Raw genomic sequence first — 13,696 nt, 5'->3', positions numbered from 1 at the left:
GGATATAGGCCTTCAAAATTTGACGTATATTTTCCATTTGGTTGGATTGTATCTAAACTGTTATACGTTCTTCCGTCCGATGTAACCATCCTTAGGATCTGTTCATTTATGTCATCAGCTGTATCATTCGTAGGTGACACAATTGCTTTCACTGAAAGGTCAGCCGCGGTTGGGGTCGTAAGTGCGGTGTCTCCATAAACAAAGTGTATTAGGGTTTTCAAAGACTCAGGTCCTGGTTTTATCAGGAGAGAATCTGGAATTTCGATAAAGCGTGAGTCTTATGGGTCGTCCTTATCTGGTACACCAATGACTCCGTCTCCGATGTGCAGCAACCATGTTGCAAAAGCCGATGCAGACATCAAACCATTAGTGGTTATTTCGGATGAGTCAACTCTCATGTTCCTACATAGTAAACAGATTCTGAAGAACCGCCATAGGTATGAACTCGGTAGAGTTAAGCTAATGGTATCTGATCATGTAAATTTTGGTAGGACGAGAAGTGTTTTCCGGAAGTCACCACCAAGAAGAACATATATGCCGCCAAACAGCTGGTCATCACAATCTAATACATCTCTAAGTGAACGGTCCAGAAATTCGAAACATCTTCTGTCACTCATAGGTGCTTCGTCCCAAACAATGAGTGATGTGCGATGTAAAAGATCAGCAAGAAATGTCCTTTTCTTTATATCACAAGATTTTTTTTCTGTTAGGTCGATTGGGATTTTGAATCTTGAATGTGCCGTTGTTCCAGAAGGAAGAAAAAGAGATGCGATCCCGGAAGCTGCAACCGCCAATACAATTTTTCCTTCAGACCTTAGATCGGAGATAATAGTAGTCCATAGGAACGTCTTTCCAGTACCTCCGTGTCCATAGACGAACATAAGTATTTGCTTTCTATTTTCAATTGAGTCTGTGACAGCGTTATAGACTGAAAGTTGTTCGATATTTAGCTGTGGTAGGAGGTTCTGATGTTGTCTTTTTAGGGCTTCTCTGTCATAGCTCATCTCTTCAAGCAGAAGTCGATTTTCTAAAACACCATCGATTTTATTTGAAGGAACTGGGAGACCGAAAACAACCATTGATTCAGATGGGACAGAAGAATGGAGGGTGTGATCTTAATCGTTTAATAGTTGCTGCTGGATGAAGTCCGTAAAAGAGGCAACATCCTTATCTGGCATTTCCCTTTTCATTGTGTGTAAGTAGTCGTCCTTCATTTTTTCACACGCGAATTCCCACAGGGTTTGCGGGTTGCTAACTTCACAGAAAAGCAAAAGTTGGCAGAAAAGAGAGCGAAGTTGTGGCGAAGTTGCCCAGACGGATGCTTTAGTGAATGCGGTGAGCCATTCGGCGTCGTCGCCGATTAGGTTTAGTGCGTTGCAAGCGGCTCTGAAGGTTGGGTAAATGGTACCGGAGACAGTCCGTAAGTCTTCGAAAGACGTGCAACCCTTTTGGTGACAAAGCAACAAAATAATTCGCCTGACGTAGGATGGACGAAGACAACGCCCTATCATCTTTGATGACTCATCAACCCGAGGGCTCCACGACTTGAAAGACTTTTCCCATTTATAAGCTTTTGGGTATTCTAGATAGGTAAGGTGACGGCCTGCTGGATCTCTTGTATTGCTGCGAAACCACCCTATAAGAGTTGTGATGGTGTTGTATGGGTTTGAGAGCACTTCAGGTATTGTCGAGTTTTCCTTAAACAGTAGTTGTTGCATGTTTTCTTCGTGTACAGAGAGAACCTGAACAGGCGGATGCCGATGGTGTATGTGAAAGTTTAGAATGTGCCATGCTGCTTTGTGTGGACATATGTAACGACCATCTAGGAAATTCTTCACCTCGTCCACAGATCGAACTTCAGGATTCTGCGGCGCCTCCTGATTACCAGAGGTTGTGACGGAGGTGGATTCATCGGGTAGTTCTTCTTTTTGGATTGTGTATCTAACACGGTCTGCTCCTTTCGAGATGTATTTGAATATGTATTTTATCATCATGTTCCATCCACAATATTCAGCATTGATGTGTGCGCGGAACCGTGACGAAAGTCTTCTATTGTAAGGCACAATGTATCCGTTGTCTATGAGTTGTCCATGTTGATTTATATGGTGCGTAGATGCGTTACGTTTGTAACGAACGTATCCTTCTGTGTCAAACAATGTGGCATCAAGAAAGGGCTTAGGGAAATGCTTGCTGCATTTACCATCTTTCATACATGGAGCTTTTGGGTTGAGCAGTCCACACGGGCCGTGTATCATACAGCTAGTTATTGTCTCATACAGTTCCGAATCTGTGACAGGATCTGGCAGCTCCGCTGTGATATATGTATCAACATCAGCTGTGGTTCTTATTCTGTCAGCTGCCTTTACCCAAAGTAGAGTATGAGAATGGGGAAGGCCTCTCTTTTGGAATTCAATGGTGTACAAATCTGCATTGTCAAAAGGTAACGTATGAAGAATATACATAGATGATGAAAAAAAGAAGAAAAATAAATTGTATGTTAAACGGATGCTGTAGTTGTGTACGGGTAAAATAAGCAGTAACAAAATTTAGATGTGGAAGAAATGTATTTTGAGCAGAAAGTGAAGGTTATCAGAAAAATGTGACAAAAAAATGTATGCTTAGAGTTTTCAATTGGTGGGTTGACAAAAAGTATTATACTAAAAAAATAGACATACACATAGAAAAAAAGAAGATAAGTAAGTTAAATAAAACAAAATAAAGATGTAACATCAGGATAGAAAAAATTGCAATGAATAATTGATTTAAGGAAAAGACGGATGTGGTTTTCATATTTAAAAATCTTTCATCAGTAGAACAGAAAGGAGGAATAAATGGTTTAAACAAAAGACAAAGCAGACACTAATCCAAATGAGGTAAAACATTAAAAATAAGAATTTGTTGAGGGGTAAATTCGGTAACTTTTAAAAGGCCAATTTAAAAACCGTTTGGATATGCGAAGAGGATAATAGTAAATCTTATTGTAAACATAACCATTATTGTTATCGATTATAAATAGATAAACGGTGCTAAATTTCCATTAGTAGATATTTTCGATAAGGTGTAATTCATAATTGAAATTTGTTTTATCAGTAGAATAAAAATGGCATATTTGAGATATTTTGATCAGTAGAATAAAAAAGGCAATATAGAAAAAAAAAATTAAGCGTTATGAAGTGCAGTTAAAAATGTTTTTAGGGGGACATATTTGGTGGAAAAGCATATACAGTTGAATATTTGCGATTTGTGAAATCTGAAGAAAACTAATTTGTTCATAAATTTAATACTGTTTTAATTGTGCGTTGGGACAACAACTTTGATATGACAAATCAGGCAAAAAACCAAATGAGTGAAAAAACTAAAAATGATAATCCAATATATATAGGTAAATGTTGCGAAAGCCCATAGTTTTATTAAAAAGAAAGTAAGTATTACAACCTAAATTTGTGTATCTATTATGTATGGAGTTTAATAGTCAGAAGATTTATAGTTTTAATAAAATTAGTTTGTCCATATTTTCAATAGAAGAAAAAGGAGGAATAAATGGTTTAAAGGAAAGGCACAACCGGGAAGAATCTAAATGAGATAAAAAAGTAAAAATAAAAATCTGTTGAGGGGTAAAGTAAGAAAGTTTTGAAAGTCTAATTTAAAAAAAGGTTTGGGTATGTGAACAGGATAATGGTAAATCTTATTCTAAAGATAGCAATTATTATTATTGATAATGTATTTACAACGTATATACATAAATGGTGATGAATTTTCGTCAATAGATATTTTCAATAGAGTGTTTTCATATTTAAAAATTTTTCATGAGTAGAATAGAAAGGAGGAATAAATGGTTTAAAGAAAAGGCAAAGCAAACAGTAATCCAAATGAGATAAACAACTAAAAGGAAAAATCTGTTGAGGGGTAAAATGGGAAAGTTTTGAAATCCCGATTTAAAAAACGTTAGGATATGCGAACAGGATAATAGTAAATCTTATTCTAAACATAATAAATATTATTATTGATTATGTAATTACAATGTATATCGATAAATGGTGTTAAATTTTCATCAGTAAAATAGGAAGTTTCATCAGTAGAATAGAACAGGATAATAGTAAATTTGATTCTAAACATAACAAATATTATTATTGATGATGTATTTACAATGTATATGGATAAATGGTGCTAAATTTTTATCAGTTAAAGCTGTAGGTATAAAAATTGTCCATTTAGTATAAATGTAGTCTATTATTGTTCTTTTTGAAATTCATACTTTTAATCCTGGCCTATGTGCTGAAAGAAGGTGTAGATTAAATGTAAAAATTTTTCATCTTACATGGAGACTTCAAAAGAGAATCCAGGGGTTATTGTAAAGCTAATATTAAAAACGGGACAGCAGACACAAGGGTAGATAAGGAAATACATATTAAGCATTAATGAAAATTGCAGAAAAGAGATGATTAACCAAAATGGAAATGTGGCAATGTTTAAAAGGACCCAAAAACAAAGAGGGGTAATATGGGAAACTTTTAAAAGCTGAAGTAAATTATTATGGTAAACATAAGAACGGGTAGGAAAAACAGCAGGAAAGGGTTGTTAAACAAAGAGGGGATATAAAATAGAAATGAAAAGAAGACGTACATGCATTCACATATGAGATACAATTAAAATTCTTGGCAGAGGGGCATATTTAGTAGAAAAGTATATAGGTATAAAAATTGTACATTTAGTATAAATGTAGTCTACTACTGTTAATGGAATCTTTTTGAAATCCATACTTTTAATTCTGGTCTCTGTGCTGCAAGAAGTTGTCCATTAAATGTAATAAGTTTTCACCTTATATAGAGACTTCAAAAGAGAATCCATGGGTCATTGTAAAGCTAATATTAAAAATTGGACAGCAGACACAGGAGCAGATAAGCAAAATACATAAGAAACATTAATGAAAAATGCAGAAAAGAGATGATTAACCAAAATGGAAAAGCAGGGAATGAACTATACATCTGTGGTATCTGAAGGCTTTACAACTTTCTATAAAAAAGAAGGTGTTAAATCTTATGAACAAAATCCTGAAATCTGGCAGTATTTAAAACAACCCAAAAACCAAAAGGGGTAATATGGGAAACTTTTAAAAGCTGAAGTAAATTGTTATGGTAAACATAAGAACGGTTAACAAAAACCACAGAAAATGGTTGTTAAATAAAGAAGGCATATACAATACAAATGAAAAAGAAGACGTACATGCATCGACAACTCCAAAAGGTTTATCCGCCTTAAGGAAGTCTATGAATTCATGGACCTTTATGTGGAAGATTCTAGCAATGATATTCGCCCGACTATGAACATCTCTTTGGCGATGTGTTTCCATATAGCGGGTAATCTCGGGCCATTCTACATTACAGGTAAATGTAATGAAGTACTGTGGATTCCCATAGACTCTACAAATCGAAAGTGCGTCCTGATAATGACTATACATAAACCGAGGCCCACCAGTAAACGATGCAGGTAAGAAAACACGCTTCCCAACAGTACGTGTCTCTCTGTCTCCTTTTGACAGAGCATCATACAGGCCACTAACATAATCTCTCCAAAGATTAGACTGATGTTTGGTTATGTACTCAAGACGACTCTCTTCAATACACGTGGACGCATCTACTAAATACTGTTGGAATAGTCTAGACGCGTTAAGTATGGGGGACCAGATATGCCGTCGAGCATGAATATAATAAGCGTAATACATGTTAACAATAAGGTTTTTTTGCAGTAGCTCTTCTCCGATTACCCATCTTCAAACGGGGAGACCATCCTTCCTCACCATATGGAAACAATAGCAGGTATTTCAAGGGCATATAACTTGGATGCAACTTACTAATCTGTTTAGGTTGACCCGAGTGGGAGAACACAACAATGTTATACGTGGTGTAGGTTGCATCATCACCAGTTACTATACAACCTAAAGATCCAGGAGAGGGCAACCCGTATGTACGATCAGACACATTGTTAAATAGACGGACTGCATAGAAGTCTAGATTACATCCATCCGCCATAATCTTAGCAGTTTCAAATGTCCGTACATATTTATTATTAGCCCCCAAGAACCCTACAAGAAAATGGACAATATTACCATCTAAATCCCTCTTCCTTGGACTATCAATCACCTTCAATCTATTTTGAACTTCGTGGTCTGTATCAAATAGATAGAGCTGAAGAAACCTCGGGCCCTTTACAGGATCCGGAGATAGTGATCCAATCGTATGAGAAATCTGCCCAGATATCTTAAAAACATAAGGACCACGATCTTCATTAACAATGTCATCTACATTCGCCCCAAAAGAAGTCATGGAAAACATGCTACTATATGCCCTAATATCCTTCACAAAACTTACATTCTGATAAAGGGCAACGAAATCAGGGTCAAATGCAGGAGGATATGGAAGAACAACACCTCCATCCCGACAACAATGACTATACCTCAGATGAGCAGGTGTCGAAAACTTAGCAACCCTTTCAACATACCAGAAATAGGCACCACATAATTCACAAACACAACTGCAGTCACCAGAATCAACATATTGAGGAAGGCCAGAAAATAAATCGAGATGTCGAGAACTGCGAGACCGAGGAGCAGAGGAGGAAGAAGAAGATGCAGCTGGCCGCTTTGTCGGAACATCCATCACAAAAGACGTGCGTAAAAGACGGAGGACAATGTAAAGAAAATAGAAAAAGAACGGAAAGAGATTACCTGGGAAAGAAAAGAATGACAGAGGAGAAGGGAAGTCGGTGAAGGTTCAGCGAAGAAGAAAGGGAAAGAAGCAAAAAAGAACCACGTGGAAAGTAGAAGCGAGGAAGCAGACACGTATAATATAAAATAACGTGCCAGCAAGGAGAGCTGAACAAAAAAAAAACAAATAGATAAGGCAAAATGCATAAGAAACGAATTAAAAAGGTGCAAAAACCCCAAAAGCAAGAACACCATATTAGAAGGGTGCATTTTGACAAAAGGGTACAGAAATTATTGTAGCTAAGAGCAGATAAATTTAATATATAATATAATTAAATATTTATCCTCATCTATTTTTAATGTTTTATATAACATCATTTACTTTTTCCTTCTAACTAAATTTCCTATTTGATATTTGGGTTATTTTGATAAAATATGTTTAATAAAAATAAAATACAATAAAATTTATATAATAATCACTAAATATATCCTTCTATACTCATAATATTGAATAATACTACACTTTTATGATAAAAAACAAACAAACAACAAGACTGCCTAAGTTATTTCTAAATAATAAAAGTATTTAAAAAAAACAACAGTTATAGATTTTGGGTTATAAGAATATTATGCATGCTCCATTGAGCTCTATTAATGGACTCCATAACATTTAATTTCATTTAATTTAATGAAAGTAAACTAAAAGTATCAAATCTCTATACTAATAAAAAAGTAGTCCTTTTGCCAAGTGTCATAATATTAGAACTCCTAATTAATATGATGCCACTCGTCATTTTATTAATTCTCTATTTTAAATTCATTAAACCTCCTAATTAATGTGATGTTATTTGTCAATATATTTATTCTTTATTTTAAATTTTAAATTTTATATTATTGTTTTCATTAGTTGACAAATAAAAAGAGTCTAATATATATGATAAATTAATTCCACATATTTATTTGAATCAATAATTATAATTTTACATAACTAATAAAAAAATCTCTTAATTAATAATGTATTTAAAATTTTATACAAAATAATTAATTAATAATTTTGAATTTTTTACTATGAATATTTAATTAATTTTGTAACCGTGGTTTCCATGGGTTATAAACTAGTATGAATGTTATAAACATGTATTGAATGTTGATTATATATGCATGTTTTTTTATTGATTTTTTATTTTTTTTTTATATATATATATATATATATATATATATATATATAGGGTTGGTTCTGATGAAGATTTTTTTTCCAGTGAGGACTCGCGTGGATACCTTAAAAAAATTGAAAAAAAATACAAATCATAAAATCGAGCATAATACTACATCGGAGAGAAAAAATTGAATAATTAATTGAATCATGGATCATAAAAATGATCCATGCTTCAATTTTAGTGATCGGATTTTTTTTCTCTCCGATATAGTAGTATGCTCGATTTTATGATTTGTATTTTTTTATATATATTTTTTTCAATTTTTTTTAAGGTGTACTCACGAGTAGTCACCGAAAAAAAAGTCCTCACCCGATCCTCTCTCTCTCTCTCTCTCTCTATATATATATATATATATATATATATATATATATATATATATATATATATATATATATATATATATATATATATATATATATATATATTAAAGGGTTTAAATAAGAATGCTATTAAATTGAGAAGATTATATATAATACTATAATAGATTAATAAGCGATTGAATAATATTAGATGATAATTAGATAAAAACAAAGTAAATTATCTACTTAATCAATATTTAGTATTAATGAAATAATGACAATTTTATGTTTTTATTTTTATTATGGAGATATTTAGAGCATTTTGAATGATAGTATATATATATATATATATATATATATATATATATATATATATATATATATATATATATATATATATATATATATATATATATATATTTGAATTGTGAGTTTTTTCAATATTCTCTAACATTTTAATATTTTAATTATTTCATCAAATTTGGTTATTACATTTAATAAAATTTTATTTTATACGCTAGTTTTGTTTAGATATTAAATAGTTAATAATTTTTTTTATTAATTAACCCGTTTAATTTAACATACAAAACAAAATGAATGTATTTTACAAAAATAAATAATGTATAATTTTCTAAACTTGAAAACAAATCCGATATAATTATTTTAGTATTTTTTGCTTTGTTGTTTTTGTTACGGCTGCATAAGTTTTTGTCGTCTTTTTATTTTTATAATTATATGTGAAAATTTTATCATCTTTTATAATTTTATATTTTTTTTAGAAAAAATTCATAATTTAATATTTTTTTTAATATAAAGTAATATTTTATTCAGGAAATATGACATACAAGTGAAAAATAACTAATTTTCTCGGGCTAAGAATTTCTATATTTGGATAAATTAAAAAACACTCTAAATTGGACCTCTAAATTTGGGCTGTCTCATTCAACGGCCCATCACCCAAATGACCCAATCAGTTAACGACTGAAGAACAATACGGTATCGTTTAGTAAAGAAACTAGAAGAACTGAGTAGACCCTAAAAAACCTTTTACGGGCGTTGAAGAAGACAACTGATGCTATGTTCCCAATTCCTTAGGCGATTCTCCCTTCATTGCCGCCGTTCGCCGTTGTGTACCAACGTTCCTCGTCACTTGTACGGCACGTCACCATCTCCATCAGCACTGATGGGAAAGGCTGCAAACTCCGCTCCAAAGTCTTCGGTATCAATTACCAAGGACGATGCTTATCTTCAATCAGTTATCCCCAAACGAATCGAACTTTTTGAGTCCATCAAAGCTCAACAGATTGCGCATCGCCAGTCTATTTCCGGCGACCCAATCAAGTAAGTTTCGAATTCAATAGACATATTGTCGAACAGCTGGTGTGCGTAAACTGAAATAACTGGACTGAGTGCCTGTTACTGGTTTCCGGTCTTTTACTTTTTAGGGTTACTTTACCGGATGGGACTGTGAAGGAGGGGAAGAAATGGGCAACAACTCCTTTCGATATAGCGAAGGAGGTATCCAAGAGCTTAGCGTCAAATGCTTTGATTTCTCAGGTGGATGGAGTACTTTGGGATATGTCAAGGCCCTTGGAAGGTGATTGTCAGCTTAAAATATTCACTTTTGATAGTGATGAGGGTCGTGACACATTTTGGCATTCAAGTGCTCATATTCTTGGCCAGGTACTGAACTAAAGATGAATCTGTTTTATGGGGAATGATTTCTGTGTATAACGTGGATGCTGAATTCACTTGTATAACATTGTTTTGACCTCATTTCAGGCCCTTGAAATGACATATGGATGCAAATTGTGCATTGGGCCATGTACTACAAGAGGAGAGGTATCCTTCTAGTTCTTCATTTGATTGATCAAGTAAATCTGTCTGATATTTTTGATGCAAATTTTGTAGTAACAACAGGCTTCTTTCTCATGTTTTAACAGGGTTTCTACTATGATGGTTTCTATGGTGAACTGGGATTAAATGATGATCACTTTGACCAAATTGTTTCTGGAGCAAAGAAAGCTGTTGCTGTAATTTACATTTCCTTCTCATATAAGTTCATGAGTAGGCATATTTTTGGGTATCAGATTTAGAAAAATATCTGCATCTTTATTATGTTTTCATGTTTATTTTGTAGGAAAAACAACCTTTTGAGCGAATTGAAGTGTCACGAAAGCAGGCTCTTGAAATGTTTTCTGATAATAAGTTTAAGGTAAACTTCCCTATCTGACATGCCATATTTTCCATGGATTTGTATGTGTAACACATGTTACTTGATTATAATATTATTATTATTATTATTCTTATTCTTATCAGGTTGAAATTATTAGTGATCTACCTGAAGATAAGACTATCACAGTTTACAGATGTGGCCCGTTAGTTGATTTGTGTCGTGGGCCCCATATACCAAACACCGCTTTTGTCAAAGCAATTGCTTGCTTAAAGGTAAAGTTTTTTTTTTTTTTTTTAATTTTATAAAGTGACATTAAATATGTTTATATATTTGCTTTACTCATTTATATATTTTTTAAAATTAATACTATTAGGCTTCAGCTGCTTACTGGAGGGGGAACAAGGATCGTGAAAGCTTACAAAGAGTCTATGGGATATCTTATCCTGACCAAAAACGTCTCAAGGTAAATTTCTTTTCATTTACCCTTTTCTTTTCTTTTTCATTATTATTATTATTATTTTTTTATAATGGCTTTGTTATATTTATACAGGAATACATTGCCCTGCTGGAGGAAGCCAAAAAATATGACCACAGAGAACTGGGCAAAAAACAAGAACTTTTCTTTTTCCATCCACTTAGGTAAAGTTTCTTAGATAAAAATATAACCTATAGTTTATACATACATTGTAAGTAAATGTTTTTATTTTTTATTTTTCAGCCCAGGGAGTTGTTTCTTCCTTCCCCATGGTACTCGAATAACTAAAAAATTAATCGCATTTATACAAACAGAGTATGAAAAAAGAGGTTATTCAGAGGTAATTTTTATAAATATATATTTTTAATTTCATGTTGTAGTATTTCACATATAAGTAGTTAATGTAACAATAACATTGTTTTTTCAGGTTACCACACCAAATATGTTCAACATGCAACTATGGGAAACTTCAGGCCATGCTGCCAACTACAAAGAGAACATGTTTGTATTTGATGTAAGTCATGACTTTTCTTAATAATATATATATATATATATATATATATATATATATATATATATATATATTTTTTTTTTTTTTTTCTCTCAATGTAATTAAAAGTTGTTACATTACATTGATTTTAATGCACAGATTGAAAAGCAAGAATTCGGGCTTAAGCCAATGAATTGTCCAGGACATTGCTTGATATTTGATAACAGAGTTCGTTCGTATAGAGGTCAGCCTTCTTACTTGTATATATTATATTATATAAAAATATATCAATTTTTTTTTATTAACATTAATAAACCTTTTCAATTTTATAGAACTTCCACTTCGCATAGCTGACTTTGGAGTTTTGCATCGCAATGAAGCCAGTGGTGCGTTGACTGGTTTGACCCGTGTTCGAAGATTCCAGCAGGTAAAATCTTATCTGCTTTTTGGATCTTTGATTCATAATTAATATATTTTGTGACAATATCGTGTTTTTTTTTCTTATTTTTTTCAGGATGATGCTCATATTTTTTGTAGAGAATCACAGGTGAGATTAAATTTATTTTTGCATCTAAACATCTTCTTTTTCCTGACATGTTTTGTTGATTTTATACAGATAAAAGATGAAGTGAAGAGTGTTTTGGAGTTCATCAATTACGCATATGATATATTTGGTTTCACCTTCGAACTGAAGCTATCAACAGTATGTCCGTCCACCTTGTTATCAACTACCATTGACTTGTGTATAGATAAATAAACAAAACATGACGATTTTACCCTTACAGAGGCCAGAGAAGTATCTTGGAGATATAGAAACATGGGAAAAAGCCGAAACCGCCCTTGCGGATGCATTGAATGAATTCGGGAAGCCATGGCAGATCAACGAAGCTGACGGGGCATTTTACGGGCCGAAAATCGATATATCCGTTTCTGACGCCATGAAAAGGAAATTTCAATGTGCCACACTACAGGTTATTTTTATTTATTATTGCGCCAAGGAAGGGTATTTTGGTCATATTTTGTTTTAACATATTTATTTATTTATAAACAGCTGGACTTCCAACTCCCTCAACGTTTCAATCTATCGTATTCGGCTGAAGATGAAAGTAAAAGGGAAAGACCAGTGATGATACACAGAGCTATTTTAGGAAGTGTGGAACGTATGTTTGCTATACTTTTGGAACATTATAAAGGAAAATGGCCTTTTTGGCTTAGTCCACGTCAAGCAATTGTTTGCCCTGTCTCTGACAAGTCACAAGCCTATGGTCAACAGGTACTCTACTCTATAAATCTTCTAATTACATTTCTTTTATTTATTTTTCAAACTTTTTTTCTTAGGTTATGGACCAGATTCATGAAGCTGGTTATTATGTTGACATTGATAAATCCGATAGAACAATCCAGAAAAAGGTATTGGTTTATTTAAAAAATAAATAAATAATAAGTAAAAGTACATTGCTGCCTATAATTGTTTTGTGTTGTAGGTAAGGGAAGCTCAGTTGGCGCAGTATAACTACATACTGGTTGTTGGTGAAGAGGAAGTCAACACTGGAAAGGTACAACACATTCTTTTTTGACAGTTACTAATGTTCAAAGGGCAAAGATGTAATTTGGAACGATACAGGTGGCAAAGATGTGAAATTTGAATTGTTGTGTATTTGCAGGTAAGTGTGCGAGTGAGAGACAAGCAGGAACATTCGGTGAAAACCATTCCTGATCTTCTTCAACATTTCAAGGAAGAAGTTGCAGCTTTTCATTAGGGGTAATGCAATATTTATGGATATGTTGAATGCTAGTTTTTCATTTTTGCATGGATAGAAGAAGAAGCATATGATATGATCTTTGATTTGATGAGATTTTTCGAATATGTTAAAAAGTTTTGTATGGAAGTCTGGTTTGATTTTGATGATTTGCAGGAATTTGCTTAATTTGTTAACTAGTTTCTGACAGTTATAACTGGGTCACCTGTTTTTGGCCTAAAATTGGGCTTTTATGGCCTATTTTCAGGATTTCTAAATATCTGAAACTGAAAGTACAGTTAGTTTTAGTAGCCAATCGGTGTCTTCATGAAATCAAAATTTATCTAATCTGAAAATTCTTGAATGGTTCGTTATCTTTATCTACTTCTGTCGTGTGACCTTTGTTCCGATATATTGCTCTGCATTTCTTTCTAGAAAGCTAAAATATCAAGATGTTTAAATTCCTTGACACCTTTTATAAAGTTTGATTCCATATAATTTCCTAATTCATTAGTTGGAGTACAAGTTTAAAGTACTATAAAGTTGGATATACACGTTCCCTCCCTCATATGATCAAACTAGAGCTTCTAGCCTAGC

The 13,696-nt window shown here is 33.0% G+C and overlaps 2 protein-coding genes across 2 annotated transcripts; one reads left to right on the top strand and one right to left on the bottom strand.

Annotated features, from left to right (window-relative positions):
• Nucleotides 1–1,115: 1,115 nt before the first annotated feature.
• LOC111887289 (uncharacterized) lies at nt 1,116–5,722 on the bottom strand. Its single transcript, XM_023883459.1, has 2 exons — nt 5,224–5,722; nt 1,116–2,425 (listed from the first exon to the last, which is right to left on the bottom strand). The coding sequence occupies exons 1-2, from the start codon at nt 5,720–5,722 to the stop codon at nt 1,116–1,118; spliced, it is 1,809 nt and encodes a 602-aa protein (XP_023739227.1).
• A 3,529-nt stretch (nt 5,723–9,251) lies between these two features.
• LOC111887162 (threonine--tRNA ligase, mitochondrial 1) lies at nt 9,252–13,288 on the top strand. The gene is made up of 19 exons (XM_023883320.3): nt 9,252–9,560; nt 9,665–9,902; nt 10,002–10,061; nt 10,163–10,252; nt 10,360–10,434; nt 10,539–10,667; nt 10,769–10,858; nt 10,946–11,034; nt 11,114–11,210; nt 11,298–11,384; nt 11,520–11,604; nt 11,693–11,787; nt 11,875–11,907; nt 11,977–12,063; nt 12,146–12,331; nt 12,412–12,633; nt 12,699–12,770; nt 12,845–12,916; nt 13,025–13,288. The coding sequence occupies exons 1-19, from the start codon at nt 9,292–9,294 to the stop codon at nt 13,118–13,120; spliced, it is 2,172 nt and encodes a 723-aa protein (XP_023739088.1). The 5' UTR covers nt 9,252–9,291; the 3' UTR covers nt 13,121–13,288.
• The last annotated feature ends 408 nt before the right edge of the window (nt 13,289–13,696 follow it).

The sequence above is a fragment of the Lactuca sativa genome, chromosome 4 (genome assembly GCF_002870075.4).
Source record: "Lactuca sativa cultivar Salinas chromosome 4, Lsat_Salinas_v11, whole genome shotgun sequence".
Lineage (NCBI taxonomy): Eukaryota > Viridiplantae > Streptophyta > Magnoliopsida > Asterales > Asteraceae > Lactuca > Lactuca sativa.
The sequence above is the reverse complement of the archived record's forward strand: the minus strand, read 5'-3'. Positions and strand labels throughout refer to the sequence as shown.